This window comes from Cygnus olor, chromosome 1 (assembly GCF_009769625.2).
Source record: "Cygnus olor isolate bCygOlo1 chromosome 1, bCygOlo1.pri.v2, whole genome shotgun sequence".
Lineage (NCBI taxonomy): Eukaryota > Metazoa > Chordata > Aves > Anseriformes > Anatidae > Cygnus > Cygnus olor.
In genome coordinates this window covers 64,786,163-64,809,691 of record NC_049169.1, presented here as the reverse complement: position 1 = coordinate 64,809,691, position 23,529 = coordinate 64,786,163, and the positions used below count along the sequence as shown (strand labels likewise).

The window sequence follows — 23,529 nt, the reverse complement described above, 5'->3', positions numbered from 1 at the left end:
CACAGCAGTCACCTACAGCAGGTTGCTCAGGGCCACTTCTAGTCAGGTGTTGAATAGCTCCAAGGGCAGAGACTTCCAAACCTCCTTGGGCAACCTATTCCAGTGCCTGTCTACTCTTACAAGAAAACCGTTTTTTCTCTGTTTAAACAGAAATTATTCTGTTTGGTTTGTACCCATTGCTTCGCCTTTTCACTAGAAAATTATTTTTTCACTGAGCAGAGTCTGTCTCATTATTCCTTACTCCCTCCTGTCAGGTATTTGTACACACAGATAAGATCTCTCTGAGCCTTCTCTTCTCTGCACTGAACAGCCCCATCTCTCTCGGACACTCCTTGTGTGAGAGGCTCCATTTCTGTAATCACTTTTATGGTCCTTAGCAGGCCTCACTTTAGCACGTCTGGGTCTCTCATCTGGGGAGCCCAGAACTGGACAGAGGGCTCCAAATGTGTCTCACCAGGACTGAGCAGAGGGGAAGGATCATCTTCCTCAGCCAGACCTAATGAAGCCCAGGAGGCTGTTGGCCTTTGCTGTAAGGGCACATCACTGACTCACAATCAACTTGGTGTCCACTGGCAACCCACCGTCCTTTCCTGCTCTAGCTGGTTAGTCCCTAGCCTGTACGGGGGCATAGGGTTATTATTCTCAGGGAGGAAGAACTTTGCATGTCCCTTTGTTGAATTGCAGAAGGTACCTGCCAGCCCATTTCGCCAGCCTGTTGCAGTCCCTCTGGATGGCAGCACAAGCATCTGGTGTATGTACCATTTCCCCTGGTTTTATATGAACAAATTTGCTGAAGGTGCATTTTGTCTTATTGTCCAGGTCACTAATGAAGATGTTAAACAATATTTGCCCCACTGTCACTCCCTGGTGCACACAAGTGATTGGCTTCCACCCGCATTTTGTACCACTTCACATTTGTGTTCTTCCAGTCCTCATGGACCTCTGCCAGTCATGACAAACTTTCAGTGATGATCTAGAGGGGCCTTGCAGTGACACAGGCCAACTTTGTCAGCACTCGTGGGTGCAACACATCAGGTCCCAGGGACTTGTGTCTGTCCAGTCAGCTTAAATGTTTCCTAACCTGATCCTCCTCCACCAAGGGTAGATCTTCCTTGTGGTCTTTCCCTCTGGCCTTAGGGGCTTGGCATTCCTGAAAGCCAGTTTTACCACGCTCACATTTTCCCTTGTCTTCTTTTTTGATACTGATATACCTGTAGAAGTTGTTCGTGTTGCCCTTCACATCTTCCTCCAGATTCAGATGTGCTTTGGCTCTCCCAAACCCATCCCTGCACACTCAGACAGCTGAACTGACCCTGCTACCACTTCTGGTACACTTCCTTTTTATGTTTGAGCTTAGTCAGACACATCCATCCATGAAGACCTTCTGCCACCATTGCTTCCCTTCCTGCATGTTGGGATGGACCCTTCTTGAGTTTGGAGGAGGTGATCCTTGAAAAAACACCCAGTTCTCCTGGATCCCCTGCTCCCCAGAACTATTTCCCATGCAAATCTTTAAGACAGGTTCCTACGCATGGCAGTCTGCTCTCCTGAAGTCCAAGGCTATGATCCTGCTCTTTGCGCTGTTCCAAGATAACTCTGACCTGTTCGCCACAAGGCAAAAAGCATCTGTGAAAGCAGTTTTAAACCAGTCAGTCATCTCAATACATTGATAACTGAACTCCAAAAGTTTACTGTGTAACTGCTTTTGCAAGTTCTGCCCCTAAATACCTGGAAAGTAGAAGTCCCAGTGTACTGGGATTTGAGCCAAGCCACCCATGTGCCTTTTTAAAGACTGTCCTAAAATGGCCATACAATTAACTACTTCAGAGTTTCCAAAATCACTGTGAACCTTTCTCTGCCTTTCTGTGCTCACAAATACTCCATCACCTCATTAGAAATCCACCTTATCCACAGCAAGTTTCAGATCTGTGATCAGGAGTCTTTGTGATACGGAAAAATGAGAATAGCAGGACAAAAGAGAATAGATCAAATGATACAAGGAATAATGAAAGGTCTTGCAAGCTAAGTTTAGTACTTACGTTCTCTCTGTATTTATGAGATCCTGATTTTTCATTCAAATAAAGCAACCGCAGAATAATATCCACATCAGCATTTCACAGGATTTAGAAAACTTGGAGCAGAATGTAAATCCTGTTTGCTGCAGGATATTAGGGCTTTGTCTATTTTATTTTGTAATACACACAACTGCCACTGTTAGACACACTGTTCCACTTGGATGATTAATGCCAAAATGATGCAATTAGATTCTAAGCAGCCTATTGTCTGGGAGCTTATCCATCCACCTGAAACCTCCCTGTTGTGATGCAACACACTAAACAGGTAAACTGGGAAACTAAAACAAAATTGTTCACTTCTGTCAGGTTCATTTTACTGCTGTGCCTGGATCTCAGCGACACGTAAGCCAGGAGGACGATCTGGCTTATTACGTGAAATGAAGTTGGCACAAGTTCTGAACGGCCCAACAAGTCACTCTTAAGCCTTCATTCTTTTGGCTGACACCATGAATGTATATCACACACATAATTTTTACCTGCTTTAAGGTGTACCTCACTGACTGTCCCAGTGCCCGACCACCCTCTGGGTGCAGAACCTTTCCCTAACCCCCAGCCTGACCCTCCCCTGTCCCAGCCCCATGCCATTCCCTCGGGTCCTGTCGCTGTCCCCAGAGAGCAGAGCTCAGCACCCGCCCCTCCGCTCCCCTCGTGAGGGAGCTGCAGGCCGCCATGAGGCCTCCCCTCAGCCTGCTCTGCTCTGGGCTGAACAAACCAAGAGACCTCAGCCGCTCCTCATACGTCTTGCCCTCTAGACCCTTCACAATCTTCATAGCTTTCCTTTTCAAGGCTTCATCACCTCGCTTTCCAAAACACCAAAAATAGCAAGGATGAAGAGGCCACCAGAGGGTCTGTGCACTCAGGTTCACATGGACTTGTTATAGAACTGCTACTGGTCCTATGAGAAACATCGAGCCCCTGGGCACTCTGATCTTCATTAGAAATAAAAAACAAAAAACTTTCTAGTGAAACAAAACAGTTTTCATCTAGGAATCTCTGAAGCTAGCAAAGTCTCACTGGATTTAACTTCAAATGCTTATAACTTCGCATAATTGGGAAATGTCAGAGTAATGTTTTTATGCATCTTCATACACGATCAAAAGCGTGGTTGACAGAAAACCAGGTGAGACACACAGCATGCCCCAGACCCTTAGAGAAATCCAGTTGCTAAAGCATTCTGCTGCTGTAAGTGACCCTTGTGTAGGGATGCCCTTTATGAACATCTCTAACTATTTTGCACCATCTCATATGAAAGAAGAGTTTAATTAGTAACTTTATCCCTGTTCCAGATGTTAAGGAACAGTTACAAGAAGCATGGAGAGCATGCATAATTTTCCACTGAACTTTACAGAAATTTTTAGGATGCTTCTAAATTTGAGTCCTGTACTTAACCCTAGAAGCTTCTAAAGGTCTTCTCCATAAAGACAGAGTCTGCTTGTGCTAGCAATGTAGTAGGGATTCTGCAGAGCTAAGCTCTCATGCAGCTACACCTGAAATGACAGGAAAAACAACCCAGACAAAACACTATCCGAAAATTATTAGGACAGGAAAGAGATCACAGAAGAGGAAAAAAAATATGTTTTTTTTTTTTCTAACAACTCTGCAATAACGAGGTGACTATCCATCTTCTCCTGTCCCTTCATAGTTGGCTCCCCATACTTTTTATTTGATTTCTTCTCCCCTGTCATTCCCTTGCACTCTTAGATACTTCCAGCCTCTCATATTTTTGAGGTAGCACTCAAATGCTCCGAGTGATCCTCTTGAGACTCCTTCAAGTCCTCTCATGTTTCCCCGAGAGCTCTGTCTCCTCTTTCATCAACTGCTTGCAAGTCCTGTCCTGGTCTTACAGCACTGGAAAGAAATGCAATTCGATAGCATTAATAAAAGATAGCTAGTTCCCCCTCTCCCTTTCATCTCCTCTTTTCTCGCCGCAAGCAATTTGCCTGCCGAGAGGCAATGAGTGAGTGCCTGCCTGGGCTGGCGCTGCCATGTCGAGCTCTGGGACCCACTCCAGGCCAGGTTGCCATCTGAGCAGGGTGGCGAGCAAGTCAAGATGTTGCTCCCCTCGGCTGCCCCAGCCTCTTTCCAGCACCTCAGGAGGAGAAGACCCGACAGGATCAACTTGGATCAACCCTGGAGACAGGGGAGCCTTCCTGACACTCCTTGGCATTGCCTGGGGAAGCTACGTTATGGTGGCACACCAGAGACTCCCACCCAACCAAGCACCCCTATCTCCCCACCCAGCCCAGCATCCCTCTGGGGACATCTCCACTGAGAGGGCTTCCCCAGCAGCCTCCCACACAATCACAGCTCAAGGCACCTCCAGTTTTTGTTTAGAGGCCACAGACAGCCCATGCCCCTTCAAGAGCCCCTGAGAAACCAAACACCACTCCCTGGTCCTTTCCTGCTCAGTGCCCAAGGCTCTTCTCAGAAAAACCCATCAGATTTTGTGACTCATACCTCACACACAGGTAAAGCTAAGAAAACAGACGATGACTAGATAGAGAAAAGAATAATTAGCTGTCATATGAGAAAAATTTGTAAGAGATTCTTCCCTCCCAGGACTTTCCCATCTAAGACGTGAGAAAATCACCAATTACAATCTCCCAGCAGACTCCCAGAGCTGCAGCAAGGGTTGGGTGTGATGGACACTAAGCAGCCCTGCCGTCTATTGGCCTGCTGCAGGGGCAAGGGGGAACCGTTCGCACTTATGTCCTTACGGTGTAGGGTAACATTTGTTACAGCAAAATCCTTTCCCCTTCCTGATCTGACAGGGGTAGCACCAAACTCGAATGGACTGGTGGGAGCAGGACTCAGTACTTGTGAACCTGAGACGGATATTAAAATCCTAGTGAAACCCTGATGTCTTCAACACCACGAGCATGAGAGGAGCTGCAGTGGAGTGCACTTGCTCAGCAACCTGATGTGCCTGCTTTAATCAGACCCCTTGAGACACCAAAACACAATTACAGCTGAAGAGGTGACACAGGACAGCATCTCAGTATCCCACATTTTATCTCTTTTAGTAGCTTGCTCCAGTTTTTAAATCAAAAGGAAGGTTTCTGACTTACCGTGCTGTAAACTGCCAGCTGAAAAAACAAGCAAGGTTATTTTTTGCTCTTTAAAAAAAACAAAAACAAAAAAAACAGGGATCTTGCCCAATGGTCAAAGCTGCCCAGCAGCTTGTGTATACAGCTGTATACAATTTGTATGGGGCTGTACAGCTACAGGAGCACAAGGAACAGAGTAAAACCAATTTGCCACAGACAGTTACATTATAAAGATTTTCTTCACCGCTCATCTTCCCAGCAATTATAGTAGCTTTCTCCCAGTTTTCTCAGCAATTGAACCACCCTGGAAGAATCAACCCCAACATACTTTCAACCCATGCTTTTGTTTACTTAAAGAAGGCCAATTTTTAATTCACTTCTTAAGAGAACTCAAACCAGGGCTGGATCATCAAAGAGCTAGCCTTAGCCAAACCAGGAGGAAAAGAAAAAAAGCAATGCCCATGTAATGAACTGTTGCTAAACAACATCAAATACATTTGAGGAGAGTTTGATCTGCTCCTGGAAGTTCCACAAACACACACAGAAAGTGAACTAAATATGTTATTTGTTGCCATTTCTTCACTCAGCTCAAAGAGCTTCTGCCAGAAATACAGTTACTGTGCATGGAAGAAAAACCACAGAGGCCCGCCTAGGGCTACTCAGCACACAGATGTGGTCCAAACTTACTGAATTTTGCTGGTTTCAATTAGGGACCAGAGCTGGTGCTTTAACCCTGTGCTACAAAACTCCCCTCTGAAAACGCATAGCGTCTGCACAGTACCTCACTGTGCATGAAATAAAAGCCTTGCATAGGAATTTAGTAATTAGCAGATCAGATCAGACCATTGGTTCATCCCATCAGATAATCTCACTTTGACCAGTGGCCAACATCTAATGTTTAAAAGGCAGAAGGGAAACAACCTTCAGAAGTACCTTTAGCTGTATTACTTTACGGAAGAGAAAAAAAAAGTCCTCATGACCTATGCAAACAGGCAGCTTATGCCCTGCAGCACAAATTCTGATTACTCTTCTCTTACCACGCGTAGTTGCAAATGTTATTATTAGTCATAAAATTATCCAACCCTTTAAAAAAATCCATCCACACCATTTGCATCATTGGCTCCCGTAGCACTGAATTAACGATGCTGAAATTACCCTGCGCGTACATGATAGAGGTTATTTTATAAATAACGCTTTTTAATTTAAGGGAGTAACGCCCTTATGCTATGGGGCAGAAGGCAACCAAGAGACTGATTTCATTTTTAGAGCTACTTTGAATTCTGCTGTAGGACTGCCTTTAACTCTTTTTTCCTCATGGCAAAAGAATTGAAAAAAATCTTATGTTCTCCTGTCACAAGGAAGCCTCTGCTGCCTCAGCCACCTTTGTCATTCCTCCCCCGTGGTCCTTTCCAGCCCTGGGCCCTCACCCGACTTAAGTTTCAATCAGCGCAGGCAGATCTGTTGCTCAGCCAATTTTTACCATGCAGCATTAATGAATAACTCTGGGGTCACTCACCATCCCCTAGTGCCCCCTGCGTGACAACATTTGAGAGGTTTGTTTGGACTTTTCAGGTCCAAGTAAACGCTGTCTGGTGTCACAGTCTCCTCTCCAGACAACGCTGGTAACTTGGAGGGATCTAGTTATTCAGACTGAGGATGCACTGGTTTGACCATAACACATCTCACACTGACCTGACTTTAATTAGCTCATTGTGGCCTGGTTTTGACCTCAGAAACACCGTGGTCAATCTGGAACAACTTCCCTCAGAGGCACAGTTTTGAGAGCAGAGTTTGGGCCTTGCCTTGATATTCAGACCTCCTCTGTACTCCTGTGAGGATGGCACAGCAAGCAGCTGTGAAAGAAGCTCAGGCCAAAACCAGACTGCCAGGGCCCAGCTTTCAAACCTTGGTGCCCAAAGCCCAGCAAGTTGAACCATGCCAAGTGGGGCACTTGTTGCAGCCAGCACCTGGCTGCGGCATCCTACGCTCCCCTTCCATACAGACTCCTGGGGATGAGATTGGCTTGTCTAATGCCCAGATCCATGTCTGTAACCAGAGAAAACCCAGGGGAAACCACGGCATTTCAGACCGGCTTGACGACAGCGCAGGTTGCTTGGCTGCTACCATGTCCTCGTGTACCATATATAGCCTGGCTGCGGTAAGGGCCTGCTGAAGGCCTGGAAACTACACGAGGTTCTTGGAAGCAGCCGATGGCGTCTGGCCACTCATATAGGAAATACACTTGTACAAACACACTTGCAGACAGTTCCTCATCAGCTCCCCATCCCAAAAGGGTGCCAGAGGTTAGTTCATCCACCCCAGGGACAGTGTTGACCTGCTGTCTTTGACTACCCCCATCCAGCTGCCCCCGTCCTAGTCTTTTCCATTACCCACTCATCCTGACTCTCTGGGGTTGTTTCCTTGGATACTTATTTGTGTCCCTAATCCTAGCTCTTACTCTAGCTGTTTGCCATTGAACCCAAGCCTCCCCGTGTCTTGTGGAGCAAGATGCTGACCAAGCATGGCAGCCTTCTTTTCAGTGCCTTCCCCATCAACGCTGCTAGCAATTTCACTTGTTTGAGATCTCTATCACCTCTATCTTTTTCCACCCAAACTACACTGCTCCAACATCATCTTACTAATGGTCTCATTCAAAATTAACCAGCACTGAAATGCTCCTGTGTGAGAAAAATCTCAATAATTTTCTTCTTAGTTTCTCACATTTTGCATGGTGGATGCACATGATTCTCTCAGGTCCCACGGTGTGTGCTGGCAGCCAAGTGTAGGCTGGGGGAAGGAAAGGGCTCCATACTGCTTTACTGGCCCCCTCCCCTTCACACAAGGCACTGAAGAATCAACTGCAGCAAGCAGCATCTTGCTCCACTTGAGCTCAACAGGACTTTTGCCACTAATGTCCAGGAGAAAACTATTTGGCTTATACCATTTTGCTGAAGGATATGCACAAGTGCCAGGAAATGCATATTTATCACGGTGTGTGATGGATCCCTGTTCAGCTATAAGCCCTTCTCACACCACACTTTCTGCTAAACAGTGCTAACCAATTTAGCCCATGTCTATATTGAGTCCTTGACTACCCGGTTTCTCACTCCACCATTGACAGATCCCCAAGCAAAGCGCTTGGGATTGCTGCCCAAGTCCCTGCAGACCTCTGTCCAGCAGCGATGTGGCACAGGTAATGATTTGCACAGGCCAGGTACGTGGCAGGGTATAGAATCATAGAATATCCCGAGTTGGAAGGGACCCATAAGGATCATCGAGACCAACTCCTGGGTACCTCAGGGCTACTGCTGCTTACTGGCATGGGCAGCCTGAGGCAGCACGAGGAGTTTTCCAGGCACTGCTCCCAAGGCAAAGCAGCCCATGCCACCTGATAGACCCAGCACCTGCCCTCAGAGTGAGTAGGTGGATAAAAGCAATCGTTTGTGTGTAGCCAGGAGGAAGCGTCCTACACTGTGGCTCTGCATGATTGCTGTTTTTGACAGGAGTAGCTCAACTCCACGTGCAGCCAGCCTGGAAGCCAGATCCATCCAGGGTGGGTTGGGTGGGAAGAGAGGCAGAACCAAACTGGGGACTGGACAAGAGCAGGTGACAGCAGTCTTTCCTCACACTTCTGGGTCATTAGGAGATTAAGAGATAAATGTGGCCCCTAGAGACACAGCAGCCACTCACACTGCACCTGCCTGGATTCTCCCACCTCCACACCCTGCTGCCATCTGTCCTCAGCCAGCATCACCCACTTCACTGTTAGCTCCCTTGGCCATGATCCTTCAGCTTCATCTCTGCAGCACTTCCCTGATGTACCATATTGAATGGCAGAGAGGATTTGACATTGTGCTTTTGATTCACAAGCACCCCTGCTTCTTTTCATCATGGATTTCTAAAGCTAAATTTCTTAGTGTAGGGCCAAGAAGATCCATGGGCTAGACCTGGGAGATGGCAGAGAGATGGTCCACAGCACCCCAGTCTTGGAAGCCAGCGCAGCCTTTCCTGGTGAGCAGAGAGACAGCATGTGATGCCTGACACCAGCTCCCCGTACAGACCCCCACATCAAAGCCTTCCTGATGGAGAGCTATTGAGTCTGGCCCTAACAGACTATGCCTGGACAGGACATCTGGCAAATGCCCCAGAGCATGTGGGCTTTCAAGGAGACCCTCTGACTCCCTGCATGAGCTCCCTTAGACGTGGAAAAGGCAGACCTGGCCCTCTCACATGCATCAGCAAGGCAGAAGGACACAATCCAGTTTTGAAGTTCCTCTTAGAAAAACGTGTGAATGCGTTACAAGGTTGAAATCTTCAGATCCCCACAGACTGCCTTGGTGCTGTTTGTGTGCTACCTTGACCTTTTAAGCTCAAGGAAGTGACCAGACATCTAGTAATACGTGTTATCTTGGCTATGGGAACACAAGATTCTCAGACTAAGAAGGATTTCTCAGAATTTTAGACTTAAAAACAAAAACAAAGCAACATCAACAACAAAAATTTATTTTCACCTTGGTGAACTACAAGTGACAACCCTTTGCTGCAGGATCTCTGCTTCCTCAGATATAATGGCTTCTTTGTGTTTCCTTTATGAAGGTGCTCAGCACCTCCAGGTACCTGCATACCTGCCAGCACTGGAAAACTACAGAAACATCCAGAGAGAGGAACAGGAAGATCTTGTAAATTTGATTAAGTAAAAATGAGATTAAGAAAGCCTCTGCAAAAACAACATAGGAACAGGATACTAAAATGAATACAGGTATGCTCCTCTGGTTAATTACAGGTTCTAAATATACATATGTCTCGGGATATAGTTCTGGGTCTGAAGAGGTGTACACATTCAACTCAGTTGCTTTCCTAGTAGTAGCCAGGTTCATAATTCAATGCAGAAAGCCCCAAGATGTGAAAAGCAAGGACTGCAGCAAGCCCAGATGAGGAAAAGCTGCACCAAGTAGCTGGTGGGGGCACAAAGAAATCATCAGTAACTGTAGAGTGCCGATGTGTTGTCTGCATCCCACTGCGCTCTCCTTTGGGAGAAAGATGCTCCCTCTCCCAGCTCCACTGCTCCAGCCCACGTGGCTGATTGCAACTGAAACACACCGCAGTGCATCGGCAGGCTGCATTGTGCATGGTGGGAAAGGGAAGGCCGAGAGGGAGAGTGCAGAGGAGGAGGATGGGGTAGGTGTGCAACAGCAGAGGGGACTGCTTGGCATAGGGATGTGGTGGCAGAGCAACGGTGGGGAGGCTGCTGTTCTCCACTGCGCTGCATGAACCAAGTCAGCGCACCTCTGGTGTGGGATGGGGTTAGAACTTGAAATGGAAACACACGATCGCAACCCTAGAAAGGAAAATTACAAGAGCCCTGGCCACAGCATGCCTTATTTATTCCAGGATCTGACCTAGCACCTTCATGGCCATTTCTCTCCACCTTAAGGAAAGCAAGAAGGGAAAAACATTGTAAGAGAGCAAGCTGTGCAGGGGGGAGCTTGGCAGCAGACAGCAAGGCTTTCAAGGTTGTGCAAACAGGCAGGGAAACACCAGAAGAGCAGTACATAGTTGAGGTCAGTGACTTGGCAGGTACACGTGTGCTCAGGGGGGACAGGCACGTATGCAGAGGGGTGAGTATGTGGAGAGCACCTCTGTGCGCCCCGAGAGCACCGGGAAACGTGCAGCTGTGGGTGGGCAGCCTCGGAGATGAAGGGATGGATGGATGGAAGTACAGATGGAGGGACATTCTGCAGGAAGAAGAGCAGCACATGGCCATGGGTGTGCATCTGTAGCTGTGCAGGTGGGGATGGTGGGAGGTGAGGTGTGGTAGCATATAGGAGCGAGCTTGTGCTGCAAGTACTGACATGCTGGGGTTACCTGGAACTGCCGACTTCCTCTGGGCAGGCAGCAGGCACAGAAATTACAGCTTGCATCTGTGATGTGCCTACATATATACAACACTTCCCTAGGACACTTACATGGGGGACAGCAGCACCTATTAGAAAAACATCACCTACTGCAGTCTCTCACCTCTGATGCTTTCAATGCATGGGTATTCTACACAGAGCAGACCCTAGGGTGAGAGGGTAACCAAGAGAGACCCGTGCTGAAAATGGACAGACAGCAGAGGAAAAGCTCATTGACAGTGACCGAAACCACTCGCTCCTCCTGTTGCCCACAGCCTGTGTCACTCGCGGTGTCTTAACACAGCACCCAAGTCTGTGATCCCATAAATCCCAACCTGGGCTTTAACATCAACCCTAGCATCAAAATATTAGGGTAGAGCGTGATAAAGAGTCTCACACCTTGGCTCTATACAAAGGAAACTGCCACAGCCAACGAGCCTATTATGCAGGACAGACGCATAGTAAAGCTGGCCTGGAAGACATGCCTCAGGTCTATAAATCAACACACCAGGCATCATCAGCAGGGAGTTTAATAGGATAAGCACACTGCTTGGCTGCTAAAACCCTCACCTCACCTCACCTTCAACCCATGGCCACCTCAGGCTTGGAGGGAGGCGGAAAAGGCTGCGACCAGTTCATTATGGAGCAGCTCCACGCAAGCCACCTTGGGTCAACCAACCTCATGTGAAGTTGTCCAGGCACTAGCCCAGCTGTCTGCCATCCAATTCCCTGGCCGCCCAAAACAGGACAAAGCGGAGTACACGTGCTGCAGTTCTTCTGTCGGGAAATACTACTTCTTAACCTGGAGCAAACAGGTTTGGTTAGGTGTGCTCAGCAAACAGGAGGAGCACGGGTGCCTTTGGAGCACAGCACAGTGTCATGACAGAGCCTTGTAAATATCTCCGCATGCGATGCAAAATTAGGTTAGGCATCTGCTTTCTTGGGAGACTCGGCTGCTGGTTTCTGTGCTCCAGGCTGACTTGGCGGTACTTGGAACGTGGCAAAACCCGCTGTGTGGAAAATACTGCATGTGGAGATGGCTTGAGAACCTGAGCGTGCACACCTGCAGAGTAGTGATGCAACCATTTCTTTACAAAGCTATGGATCCAGACAGTGCTATCACACGTATTAAAAAAAATATCTGGAAGCACCATTCTCCCCGCCCCTCTGTCAGCAAACAATGACTATGAGCAAGGAGGTCCCCTTCGTTGTTTCCAGCAAGCATAGGAAAAAGCCACTTGTCCATCACAGAGCAGCCTTCAGCTGGGAAAAGACAAGAGAGCTGAAGTGACGTGACTGGCTCACACCCTGTCCCCAGCAGTGCCCGTGCCCACAGGATTACTCCAACCTCAGCCCTTCTGTGCTCCCTCCTCCTCCTCAACCCCAGGGCCACAGAGGAGCCACCAGGAGTGGGGTGTCTGTGCGGGGAAGCAATCTTGTGCCAGAGGAGTTGCCAGATCTATGTGAGAAGGGAAAGAGGAGGATATAGCCTCCTCCCCCAGCCTCCCAGCCAAGTCTCCAGCTGGTGATGCCTTCTTCACCATGCTGGGTTTTGGGCAAATCCTTACCAGCCAAAACAGCTGACTGAGCTGGTCTCGACACAGCGCAATTCATCTTGCAGCTGTCCCAGCCCGTATATTTCACCTTTCTTTACCCATGCTAAAAATACCTCCATGGCCTTCACACAGATGCTCCTCATTCCACCTCTGGCAGGGAAAAAGGGAAGCCAGGGACCCACAGGACAGTTTAACATCCCTCGCTTCACCAGAAGGAGACACACAGCGTGGTGCTCGCAGAAGGCAGGCACCTGTCCTTGACATGGGAGCAGGGACAGACGCTGCCGGCACTGCTCCCCTCTGGCTCCCAGGGCTCTCCCCTTCCTTACACCTCGCTCAGCGGAGACCTGGCAGAGGGCTGGCACATCTTCTGTGCACACCTCCAGACAGCTGGAGAGGCCACCTGACAAGTTAGCTGGTTGAATGCATAAGGCACAGCTGGTGCAGCCATCCAGGCAGCTCTTGTTTCTCCACTGTTTGTAGGAAAAGGGGAATTTCATCTGCCTTTCAACAGAAAGGGTCAGCAGGCAGACCATGAACATGCCTTCCTAGGTTTTTACTTCTTGCAGCAGCTGGCCTGGGTTTCCCCACGAGCAATGCCTACCAGCATCCCTTTAGCTCCTTGCCATTGAGGTGCTGTGGAAAGGGAGTTCCCTGAGGACGGGACCTTCCCAGGGCACACTGAGCAGTCCCTGTATCTCCACCACAAGACCTGGCTCTGCTCTGCTCCACCACTTGCATCCTAGCACCCAACCCATTGCTGAAAATAAAAACAACAACAAAAAAAAAAACCAACACTTTGATTCAAATGTAGATTATGTTTGTTCTGGACTTTATTTGCGTGTCAGGGGTGCTTGTTCTGTTCCACCACACACTTATGGATCAAGTCCCCATCTCTGCTGCATCTTTCCACCCATTTCTTGGCCTGGGCTGTGCAATTCAGGTGAGTGCAATGAACAGGAAATGTCAAAGGTGGGAACCTCTGAGGTGAGACACGCCTGGGGCAGCCAAGCCAGCTGGATCATACCAGCAGGGCTGGCTGGGTCCAGCATAATGGTCCATAGTGAAATAGTGTGTTTTCCCCTTGCACTGAACTCAACGGGAGCCCAATTAATGCTTTTCCTTCAAGGAGATAAAGTACATCAAAAGGATAAGTGACCGCTGTCATTGGCATCGCAGCTGCCGTGCACAGCCTCAGCTGCCAGCAGCATCCCCATTCCCCCAAACTGGGGCCGTATCCACCAGACCACAGCCTCCCCGGCGCCTGTGGGGAGACCGGGGACAGAACAAGTGCTCATTTAGGGTGGGCACTACTGGGGGCAGCAAATTCCTCGGCAGCTCCTTCTGGCGGGGCGGGAGCAGCGAACACCCGCTGGTTTTGTTCCAGCGGCCGAGCCCCACATCTGCCCCGAGAACCTCTCCCTGAGCAGGGCGACGTCTGCGGCTCCGCAGACATCCAGGAGCAGAAACTGGCCTCCCCGCCCGTTCACGTGATACTCAAAGGGAGGCCGAGAAGGAAAGAGAGCTCTGAGAACAGGGATTTCCTACCATGCCCCAAGGCTGCCTGACTCTCCCCATCACTTCACCATCCCCCCGCGGGGCACCCCGCGCACTGAGGCACCCAAAAAGCCAGCAGCACATCGCGTGCTCCACGGGGGTGGGATTCAGGGCCGCTTTCCTCTGCCCCTTGCCAGCCCCGCCTGGGTCAGACGCTGCGTTTGGCAAGAGCAGCGCTCCCTGCTAATTTTAGCCCCCGGCTCTCCACCCAGGCAGCTCGAGGGCTGTGGAAAGCCGGGCAGCACCGAGGTGAGGGCTGGGAGATGCTGCCTTCAAACAGCCCGCACGCCACCAGCTAAATATAAGCCTGTGGTGGGCGGGGGGGCCGGAGCTGGTCCCTCCCCATCAGCCGGGACAGAGCAAGGCCACATCACAGCTCCCCCGGGACCTGCTGCCAGGGGCTGCTCGCTGCCCTGGGGGATCGTCAGCGATTTGGGCTGCAAATCCCAAATCCCTGATAGGATCCCATGTGTCACACATATTTAGAGTTTCTGGATTAAATGTTACCTGACTACAGACTATTGAAAAGGACAACCATCTTTTTTTTTTTTTTTTTTTTTCCACCAGAAAAAAAGGGATTTTATCTCCCTTGTAAACAAAGAGGGACACGTGAAAGATTCCTGGCTGGGCTAGCGAATCGTTTTTCTGCAAATAAAAAGCTGGCAAAGTGCTGAGCGTTTGCAAGATCCAGGAAGAAACAGGTAACCACGCTCTGCAAGCCATGCGGAGCGGCTGCAGCGCCAAGCACCATGCTCGATACAGGGAAACCAGAGGTCTTGGCAGACACCACTGCAGCAAAAAGCCATGGTGGTACCAATTTTCAGGGCACCAAACGCCCCTGTGACACCAAATATGTTCTTAACTATCTCAGCAGAGTTGCTTACAGTCCCCATCAGCTTCTGTAATAATCACCCCTGCATTTTCCTCCACTCTTTTTAAAACCCAGAGTCAGTGGTTTACTCTGTGTCCTCCAGCTCCTTCCTGCATCTCCTCTTTTCAATCTCTACACCCAATACCTTCCAGACTCTGCTCCACTAAAACCCCAAATATTTAGATTTAGACTTACTTCTGATTTCAACTTCAGTTCTTTCTGCCTCACAAGTCTGGGGTGGCCAATGGCTTTTTCTGACCACCCTGCTCCAACACTCATCTCACTGTGCCCCATTTCAGGCTTCTCCTTACTTTGCCAAATAATCCCTGCTGCTTCTTTCCTTCTTTACTCTTCTTCCAGTTTTCTTTTCTTTCTTCATCTGCATGAGCTGCAAGACATATCGAAACACTTCTTTCTCTTTCTCAACATGCCTATGTGAGACATCCACTTAAAATAGAGTTACAAGAGCCAGGTGAAAACAATTTACAAGGAACTGTGGCACATTCAGAGAAATTTTAGGTGCTGAGCACAGCAAAAGGCAGCAGCAGCAGTACTAGCATCGTTAGGGCTTCTTCAGAGTTGCGGTAGGGATGAGGACGAGGACTCAGCGGGAGGGGAAGGCGCACAAAAGGAGAAGGATTTATCAGCGCACGGTCGCACAGGTGAGCAGCATCGTGCCAGCTACAGAGGATCGTCGGGTGTTTGGAAAGCCAAATGAAATTCAGGTCTGGTGACAGCAGTCTCAGCTCCGCTGCTGGAGCAGGCGAACGACACGGACAAGTGAATGCACACAAAGGGCTGCAGCTGGTAACCGCAGCGGGGAAGAAAACACCATTACCAAGGTTACAACCTGTCAGAGCCTGGTGTCACAAAGCATGTCTCAGCCCTGCAGAGGCAGGGGACCAAAACAACAGAGACAGATTTGGAATACGTCTATCAGAGGATAAATAAGCTCCTGGAATAGCCCAGTGCAGAGCAGTATGACTGTCCTTCAGCTCGCATGCCCAAAAACACCTCTTCCCTCTCCAAGGAAGTGGCTGCAAAAGAGGTGGATTGGGAACTGCCCTGGGAATCCGCAACGGAGCTGGAGCAGCCCAGAAAGGCAGAAAGGGGCAATGGAGCAAACCCTCCGCAGGGCTGTTTGTTTATGTAGGCCCTGAAGAATTACACACCTTTATAAAGGTGAGCAACTTCTTACTCAGGAGAACAGTGATAGGACAAAGGGGAATGGTTTTAAACGAAAGGAGGGGAGATTTAGATTAGACATAAGGAGGAAATTCTTCCCTCAGAGGGCAGTGAGGCACTGGCCCAGGCTGCCCAGAGAAGCTGTGGCTGCCCCATCCCTGGAGGTGCTCAAGGCCAGGCTGGATGGGGCTTTGGGCAGCCTGGGCTGGTGGGAGGTGTCACTGCCCACAGCAGGGGGGTGGGACTGGGTGGGCTTTGAGGTCCCTTCCAACCCAAACCCTTCTGTGACTCTATGACAAAAAGAACTTTGTCTACAAGGGGAGAAGAGAACAATGGCTGATACTAAACAATTTCTGATGCTTAAGGTGCTCACAGAGTGGTCTGGCCAACAACTTGGGGGCAAACCAAGCATGAACTTGGCAAAAACTTTTTCCACAGACTGCCATTTGGGCTGTGTTTGGCCCTGAAACTCTTCCTAGGACCCAGGTGAACTTAGACCCACATGGGTATTTGCCCTGTGTGCAATCCTAGAGGGGCATGACCTGAGACTCTGGAAGAGCTGGACCTGCTGGCTTGAAGCAAGAGAGTCTGCATAACCTAAGTGGTAAAAAAAAAAAAAAAAAAAAAGAATAATTGAAGATGAATTGAAAGGAAAAATTATAAATGCTTGAGAAAATGGTCTGCTGAGCTAAAGCATCCTATAGGTACAGGGCTTAAGTTTCAATCAAGAAACTGAAAACTAAACGAAGAGGACTTAATATTTTGAGAATAAGCACCAATTCAGTGATCCAGAGATCCACATCGGTTGCTTTTGCAGTACAAGCCCACTGTGCAAACTGACTGAAAGCCCGAGGGCAAGACAGCGACTGCAGACACTTGCTAGCGCAAGCAATGGAGATACAGCAGCGCATTATGCGATGGTCTGCCTTGACTGAAAACAAATTAAAACCTCTCAACTGGCCTGCTTACATCAAACCACAGGCTGCAGCAGCCAGTGCTGATGCTGGGGGCGAGTTGCTGCAGCAGGTCATGGAGCCTGCTGGTGTGTGGCGGGACAGGCAGGATATTCTCAGGATAAACGCTGTGGCATGGTCTAGATGGGGTTAATAGCACCCAGACACGACTCCTGCAGTTTTACAGAAAACAACATTATTTAATGTAAATAAAGCTAATTTAGGAAGTGAAGCGTTTACAAGGAGGGCTGGAGATGGCTTAACCAGGTTCATACAAACAGCAGGGCTGAGGAAGCCGCTGGAGCTGCCAGCACCACGTACACAGGCCAAGCCAAACAGCCCGCACTAATGGCAGGGAAATAAGTGGCTCCTTGAAGCAAGGCAGAAGCCGATTTATTTAAAATTGAAAAATAAATAAAAAATCATATATCACAGATGCAGATTATTCTCACTTCAAGAGAGCTCTAGTAGGCAATTCTGCAGGCTAACAGGTGATAATACACACCAAATATTTTTACTGGTAAATGGGATATAACAGTACCTGGCGACGAACTACTTTTAACATGCATGAATCTATACAACTTCAGTGAAAAACAGGCTTCCATATAACCTGACTAGTTCCTGATACCTACAGTCCAGCAGGCTACTGGCAAAGAAAGTTAAAAGTAGACAGCGTGCCTGTTATGGCAAACCTTGCAGTTAAGTCTCTGATCTGTGTTTAGTTTTACATTACCGAGTAGCCCTGGCTGTCAGTTGCTCATATTTTGCTCAACTGGAAACGAAAGTCACGAACATTTAGACTGTCTGAAGTGAAGGTCACTGGGGACTTGTAGATGAGATGGAAACCAGGCAGCAAGAAAACGAGCCACGTATGAGGCAAAGGCTTGGGACACCCGTTGCATCTGCCATGGAAAACAGTGACACGGAGAGGCAAGAATAGCACAAGGTGCAGTACTTCAGCCATATAAATGTACCAGATGGGCCTATGCTATAGAGAAACATAGGACAGATTCTCCAGATTGTAGAAAGAAAGGAGGAAAGAAGCCACGTTGACCCTCTTTCCCTCAGAATAAATGAATAAGTCTCAGACGGGACACAGCCTCACAATGCTGGAATACCGAAGCCTTAGGAAATGATAAAAGCAGAATTACCAAACAGGTGAGAGTGGCACTGACGCTTCAGGGAGACTCACAGCCCTACCCGGCAATTTTTGGATTGTCTGAAGCGATCCCACATTTTACAGACTAACTGAATCGTGTTGCCCAGCGTAGTGAATTTAAATCCTTTATTATTCGGACATGGATCCTTGTTCTGAGGCGTCTCTGGAGAGAGCTCATTTACTTAACAGCAACGCTCCCCCAGATATAACCCCAGCACCCCAAAGTGCAGGGGACTCTCCCCAAACCATACCAAAGCCTTGTGCTGCACTGGCACGGGGGAGGTTTCTCAGGCCGACAGTGGTGCAGGGGAGCTCTGACCAAGACCAGTAGACAGACCTGGTTTCCTTCGCCCTTCTGCCGTACATACCTGCACTTTGGATGCTGCTTGTATTTTTATTTTTTATTTTTTTAAGCTCCCAGAAATCATTCAGAAATGAGCTTGGAAGCAGAACAAGAGATGAGCTCAGACTGCAAAGACCCAAAGCTGGAGATGTATTTTGGCTCGGCTGATTAAAGGCACCGACTACGAACGTCTCAGATCATAAAAAGCAGAAGTATGTGAGGACCAGGTTCACACCTGTTCCGACCCAAGGCATTACGTGGGTCTTTCCTTAGATCTCACACCACATGAAATGAGACAGCGCATTTCCTCTTCTGGAAAGCCCTTCTCAGCTGTTACTGCAAGCCTGAAAAATAGCAATTGAATTGGGAAGTGGCTGGAAAAGGGAATTCTTCCTCCACGTCTGCCTCAACTTGCAGGTGAGCGACGTAAGGCAGAGCCTTTGTTTGGCTGTGCCAGATAGCCCGATGCCAACCACACGCAGAAATGCATCTCCAGAAGACAATATGACTCCTCTGCCAAGCCCACAGCACGGGGAGATGCTGAGCAGGGCGCAGCTCCGCGGTATCCGAGCCATCCCCATCCAGCCTGGCTCAAGGAGGGAGAAGGTGTGGTGCGGGAGCGCACGCTGCGCTGGCACACGTCCGCGCCAACCTGTCACAGATGACGTGTGCGCACACAGGGATGGCACAAGGGTTTCTTTCTGGTGATGATATATCATCTGTCTGGCCCCAGAATGTCCCCGCACCGTCTGCAGATGGCGGGACAGGTTCCCGGAGAGCAAACGCTCGCGGCTCTCGTTGGGCACACGGGGAGCCAGGCGCTCGGCGCCGCGCCAGAAGGAGGTTACGTGTGAGTCAAATCCCAGCCTGACTCCGAGTCAAGGGGTGGAAAAAGCCAGGTTCACAAACTACCGGCAGCACTTCTGACCACCCTCCCGGGGGACTGAACCGATCACCTTGAAGTGAATCTCAGCACCCCTCGGAGCAATTACCCATGCCAAAGAGCGATCCTGTGCACGCAGGGGCAAGTAGCGTGCGTGCGGACGACTGCAACATCCAGCTGAGTGCGTGAGTGAACCTGGGGGTCTGAGTGCACACATCCTCGTGCGCGGGTGCCTGGGCAGTGAGGTTACAGAGGGCAGTCGATGCTCTGTGCTGAATGAACAGCTTCAGCTTTCCACCAGCTCCCCTCCTCACGCAAGGGCACGCGTCTGCCCGTCCGCGCCAGGGCTCGGCCAGGTTTTAAGCAACTCATGCTGCTTTGTAACAAGCTGGAGATCCAAGAGCCACTTGTCAGAAGCCCAGATAGGAAGATAACACACTCCCAGCGTTCCTTACACACAGCGCAGAAATGCGGAGGAACAGGGGTGGGTTGGAACAGCCAGAAGGAGCGGCTTAAAGCAGGGCCCCCTCGAGTCCCTTCTCCCACAGGCTGCACCTCCAAGCAATTTAATCTAATCCTGCACACCCTGCTCTTGCCTGGCTCAGTGTCACTCACACCTGCAACAAAGGAAATCAGTGCAAGCGATTTAGAAGCTCCCCAGATACCATGGGCTTTGCAGCAGGAAAAAAACCCAAACCAGTCTGCAGAGCAATGGCTGGGAGTGACCTCACCTCTAAGCCTGTTCAGCGCTTGAGATTCACTTTTATGATGTTGACACAAGGTTTTAAAGCACAGGGGGATTGCTGCACATCCTCCCTACTAGCCAGCACGGCTCCCTGGCACCAGCTACCTCAGAGCCAACTCCTCCTGCCTGGGGAAGGCGAGGAGCAGAAAACCAGAGGTAGCAGAGGAGGTCCCCGATGCACCAGCTTCATCCAAGCATCGGCCTCGTTGGTGCTTTCTCCCTCTCCAACTCCTTGTTCAGCTAAAAAAATATAAATATAAATAAACTTTCCTGCCTCCAGCACTCACTTGCAGGAGCAAAGCTTGCTGTGTGGCAACTAGCAAAGAGGAGAAAACACTCCTGCTGGAGAGCCCACTCCAAAAAGGGTAGCGCCTGTCGGCAGCACGCAGGCTGCCTGCAGCTCCCAGGTTTCTTGGCAGGGAAGCAGTGCCCTGTCTGTTACAACTTGTTTTGGATGACAACAAGCCACATTTCAGGGGAGGAGAGTTGTGCCCATCTTCGACTCACATCAGCCTGCTTGTTTTTCCTCCCTCAGCTGTAAACATGTTTGTTTAGGATTCCTATGAATACCTACTGGGCAGCAGACCAGCCAAATAGTCTCAATTAAAAAAAAATAATAAAGAAAGAAAGAAAAAGAAATATGCAAGCCTCACAACAACAGAAGCACCCTCCTGCCCATGAGGCACAAGTCCTGCCAGTCAGGCTTCCAGGGAACAGCATGTAGGAATACCTTCATGCAATCACGTTGCAAGGAAAAATGATTTTTTTTTTCATTTTGTACCAGCCTGACCGCTCATTTCAGCAGCGCCTCCCTAGGAAAGGTGTGTCACTTGTTTCACTCACTTTCACCCACCCCTGCCCAGTCCATCCCAAGCCTCCCCAACAGCCAGGGAAGGACCCGAATCAACCCAGGGGCTGCACGAGCACGAACCCTGCAGCTCTGCCGGTCCCTCAGCCCTTGAATTTGAGGTGACAGCAAAAGGAACCTCCCGGCGACAGCCTCTTCCAGCACGTGGTGATACAGCACCACAGAAGCCGTTGGGTACCAGTTATTAGAGCACGTTCTGCGAGGCCCTTTATTCTCTTGCAGCCAAAGTTATCTGCGTGCTGAACCTCGTTGCACAGTGGAGTTGCACATACATGAAGGGAGGGCAGCCAGGGACACGGTTTCTGAGCACGGCTTACTCTAACGTCTGCTGGGCCACTTGGGATTTGCTTCCCCTGCCCCACAGCGACCTGGTGGGGGAGAGGAGCAAAATGCTGGGGAGGAATGGCCGTGCCTGAAGAAAGTAAAAACACACTTGCCGTTCCTTTCACAGGCTATCCAGCAGTGCTTTTGTGGGAGGTGAGAAGAAAGCTCAGTTGCAGACACAGGAGATGGAAACAGATCTCCTTTAGCTCCCTTCCAAGCCCAACAGCTTTCTGTCCCCAGAGGAAGGAGCTTCTTAGTCTTATGCCTGGAAAAATTACCAAGTAAACAGCCTTTGTATTCTATCAGCAGTAAGTGGGGAGGCTGTTTCATCAGATGAGTGGAGACAGCAGCCCTTGGTTGGTCCCCAGCTGTGACTTACCGTGGGGTTCCCACCTGGGACTCAAGAAGGAAAACAATGCAGAAACAAGAAGGAAAAAGCATTCATTGCTCTGAGAATCACCCCCTCCAATGCCAGCTCTGTGGGATCTCCGGAAGGAGCCACCACGTGGAGCCACAAACGCAGCCACCCCAGTCCCAAGAGAAGAAAGCACTACTTAGCTTAACAGCCAAAAGAAATCAAATGCTATTTGTTTTTCATTCCAACTTTTGATTTCTCTTAAAACAGGCTTTTGGAGGTATGGGGTAAGAGGAAGGGTGGGGAGGGTTACAGCTTAACCCCCCTGCTGCTGGCAGTTTCCAGGACACTCCCCAGGAGCCCAGGATGCCAAATGCCCGGGGCAGAGCATCAGCTCCTGGTGTGCTCAGGCTCTCTCGTGCCATGGAGCCGCCTGCCCGAGGGCTTCACCCTGCCAGGCTCGCCAGCAGCCCCTGCGTGTGGCCACCAGCGACGTCTCTGGTGGGTTTGGGAGCGTCTGGAGCTTTTATTCAATTGAACTTCAATGCGGTGCGATCGTCTGCCCCGCCTTCTGTTTTAGTTGGTAGGGACCACAGCCGTGTCACTGTTTCCAGTCTCAGCCTTGAAACTGGACGATTTTTATAACAACGATGTAAAAATAACTCCTGCCTGAAAGCAGGGAGGAAGAATCCAGTTCACAGTACAACTTGCTTGCTCGTGTGCATCCCTTCTGCCCGGTTCTCCCATTCCCTCTCTCTGTCTGCAGCAGCACGCACCTGTCTCAGCCCCTTTCCCCCCATAACCACTGCTTAAATACCCCACAGCAGCTTGCCTTCTGCCCTGCTGCACCACAGAAGTCCTCTACGTGCTTTTAAAGTTTTCTCTAGGGATTTCTGGGGGGCATTGGCCGACTGGTGTACAGCAGGGGGCTCGGGGCCACATCACACAAAAGACGTAACATGGAGCAGACTCTGTTCTCTCCTCTCTGTCCCGGCCAAAGAAGTCAGATCCCTGGCACTGTTGGACCAATAAACGCATGCTTTCAACTTCAAGATCAAGATCCAGCTGAAGTTGTGATCCCGTGGAGGACTCTGTGAGCAGACAGACACTGGGGGAGCTCCTTGCCCAGCCGCAGCCTGAAGTTTTCGGACCACGACCCAGCTCCCAGGGGATCCAGGAGCAGGGGCTGTGCCACGCGTGTGCTCACCAGCAGTGACACGGACCCGAGGCACCGCTGCCACACGCACCGCTGCCACTCCCCGACATTATTTCGGACCCCCCCCCCGCCCCCCCCCCCCCCCCCCAAAAAAAGACTTCCAGAAGCCCACGGGCTGTCCAAAACCGCCTCGGAGCCGCAGCCGAGCAGCACGGCAGCCCCAGCCCCAGCTCGCTCCCGGGGCACAGAGCCCGGCCCCGCGCCCCCCGAACCCCCTGCCCGCCCCCCGGGGTAACTCACTGCGGTCCGGGGGCGCCCCTCCGCCGGGGGCGGCCACCAGCTCCAGGTAGGCGGCCCAGAGCCCCAGCGCCAGCGCGCCCAGGGCCAGCAGCAGCCGCAGCAGCAGCCGCCGCCGCAGCCGCGCCAGCAGCCGGCCCCGCATGGCGCCGCTCAGGGCGCCGGGCCCCCGCCGCCACGGGCCATGCTCCCCTCGCCTCGCCTCGGCCCGGCCCCGCTCCTCGTCCGCGGGGCGGGCCCAGGTGCGGGGCGGCGCCGCGG

The 23,529-nt window shown here is 50.3% G+C and overlaps 1 protein-coding gene across 1 annotated transcript in view; it reads right to left on the bottom strand.

Annotated features, from left to right (window-relative positions):
* B4GALNT3 (beta-1,4-N-acetyl-galactosaminyltransferase 3) overlaps positions 1-23,428 on the bottom strand; it is a 60,391-nt gene extending 36,963 nt beyond the window's left edge. Inside the window, exon 1 of the mRNA XM_040562176.1 lies at positions 23,272-23,428. Within this exon, the coding sequence (XP_040418110.1) occupies positions 23,272-23,413 (142 nt within the window). The 5' untranslated portion in view covers positions 23,414-23,428. The remainder of the gene's footprint in view (positions 1-23,271) is intronic.
* Between the last annotated feature and the right edge of the window lie 101 nt (positions 23,429-23,529).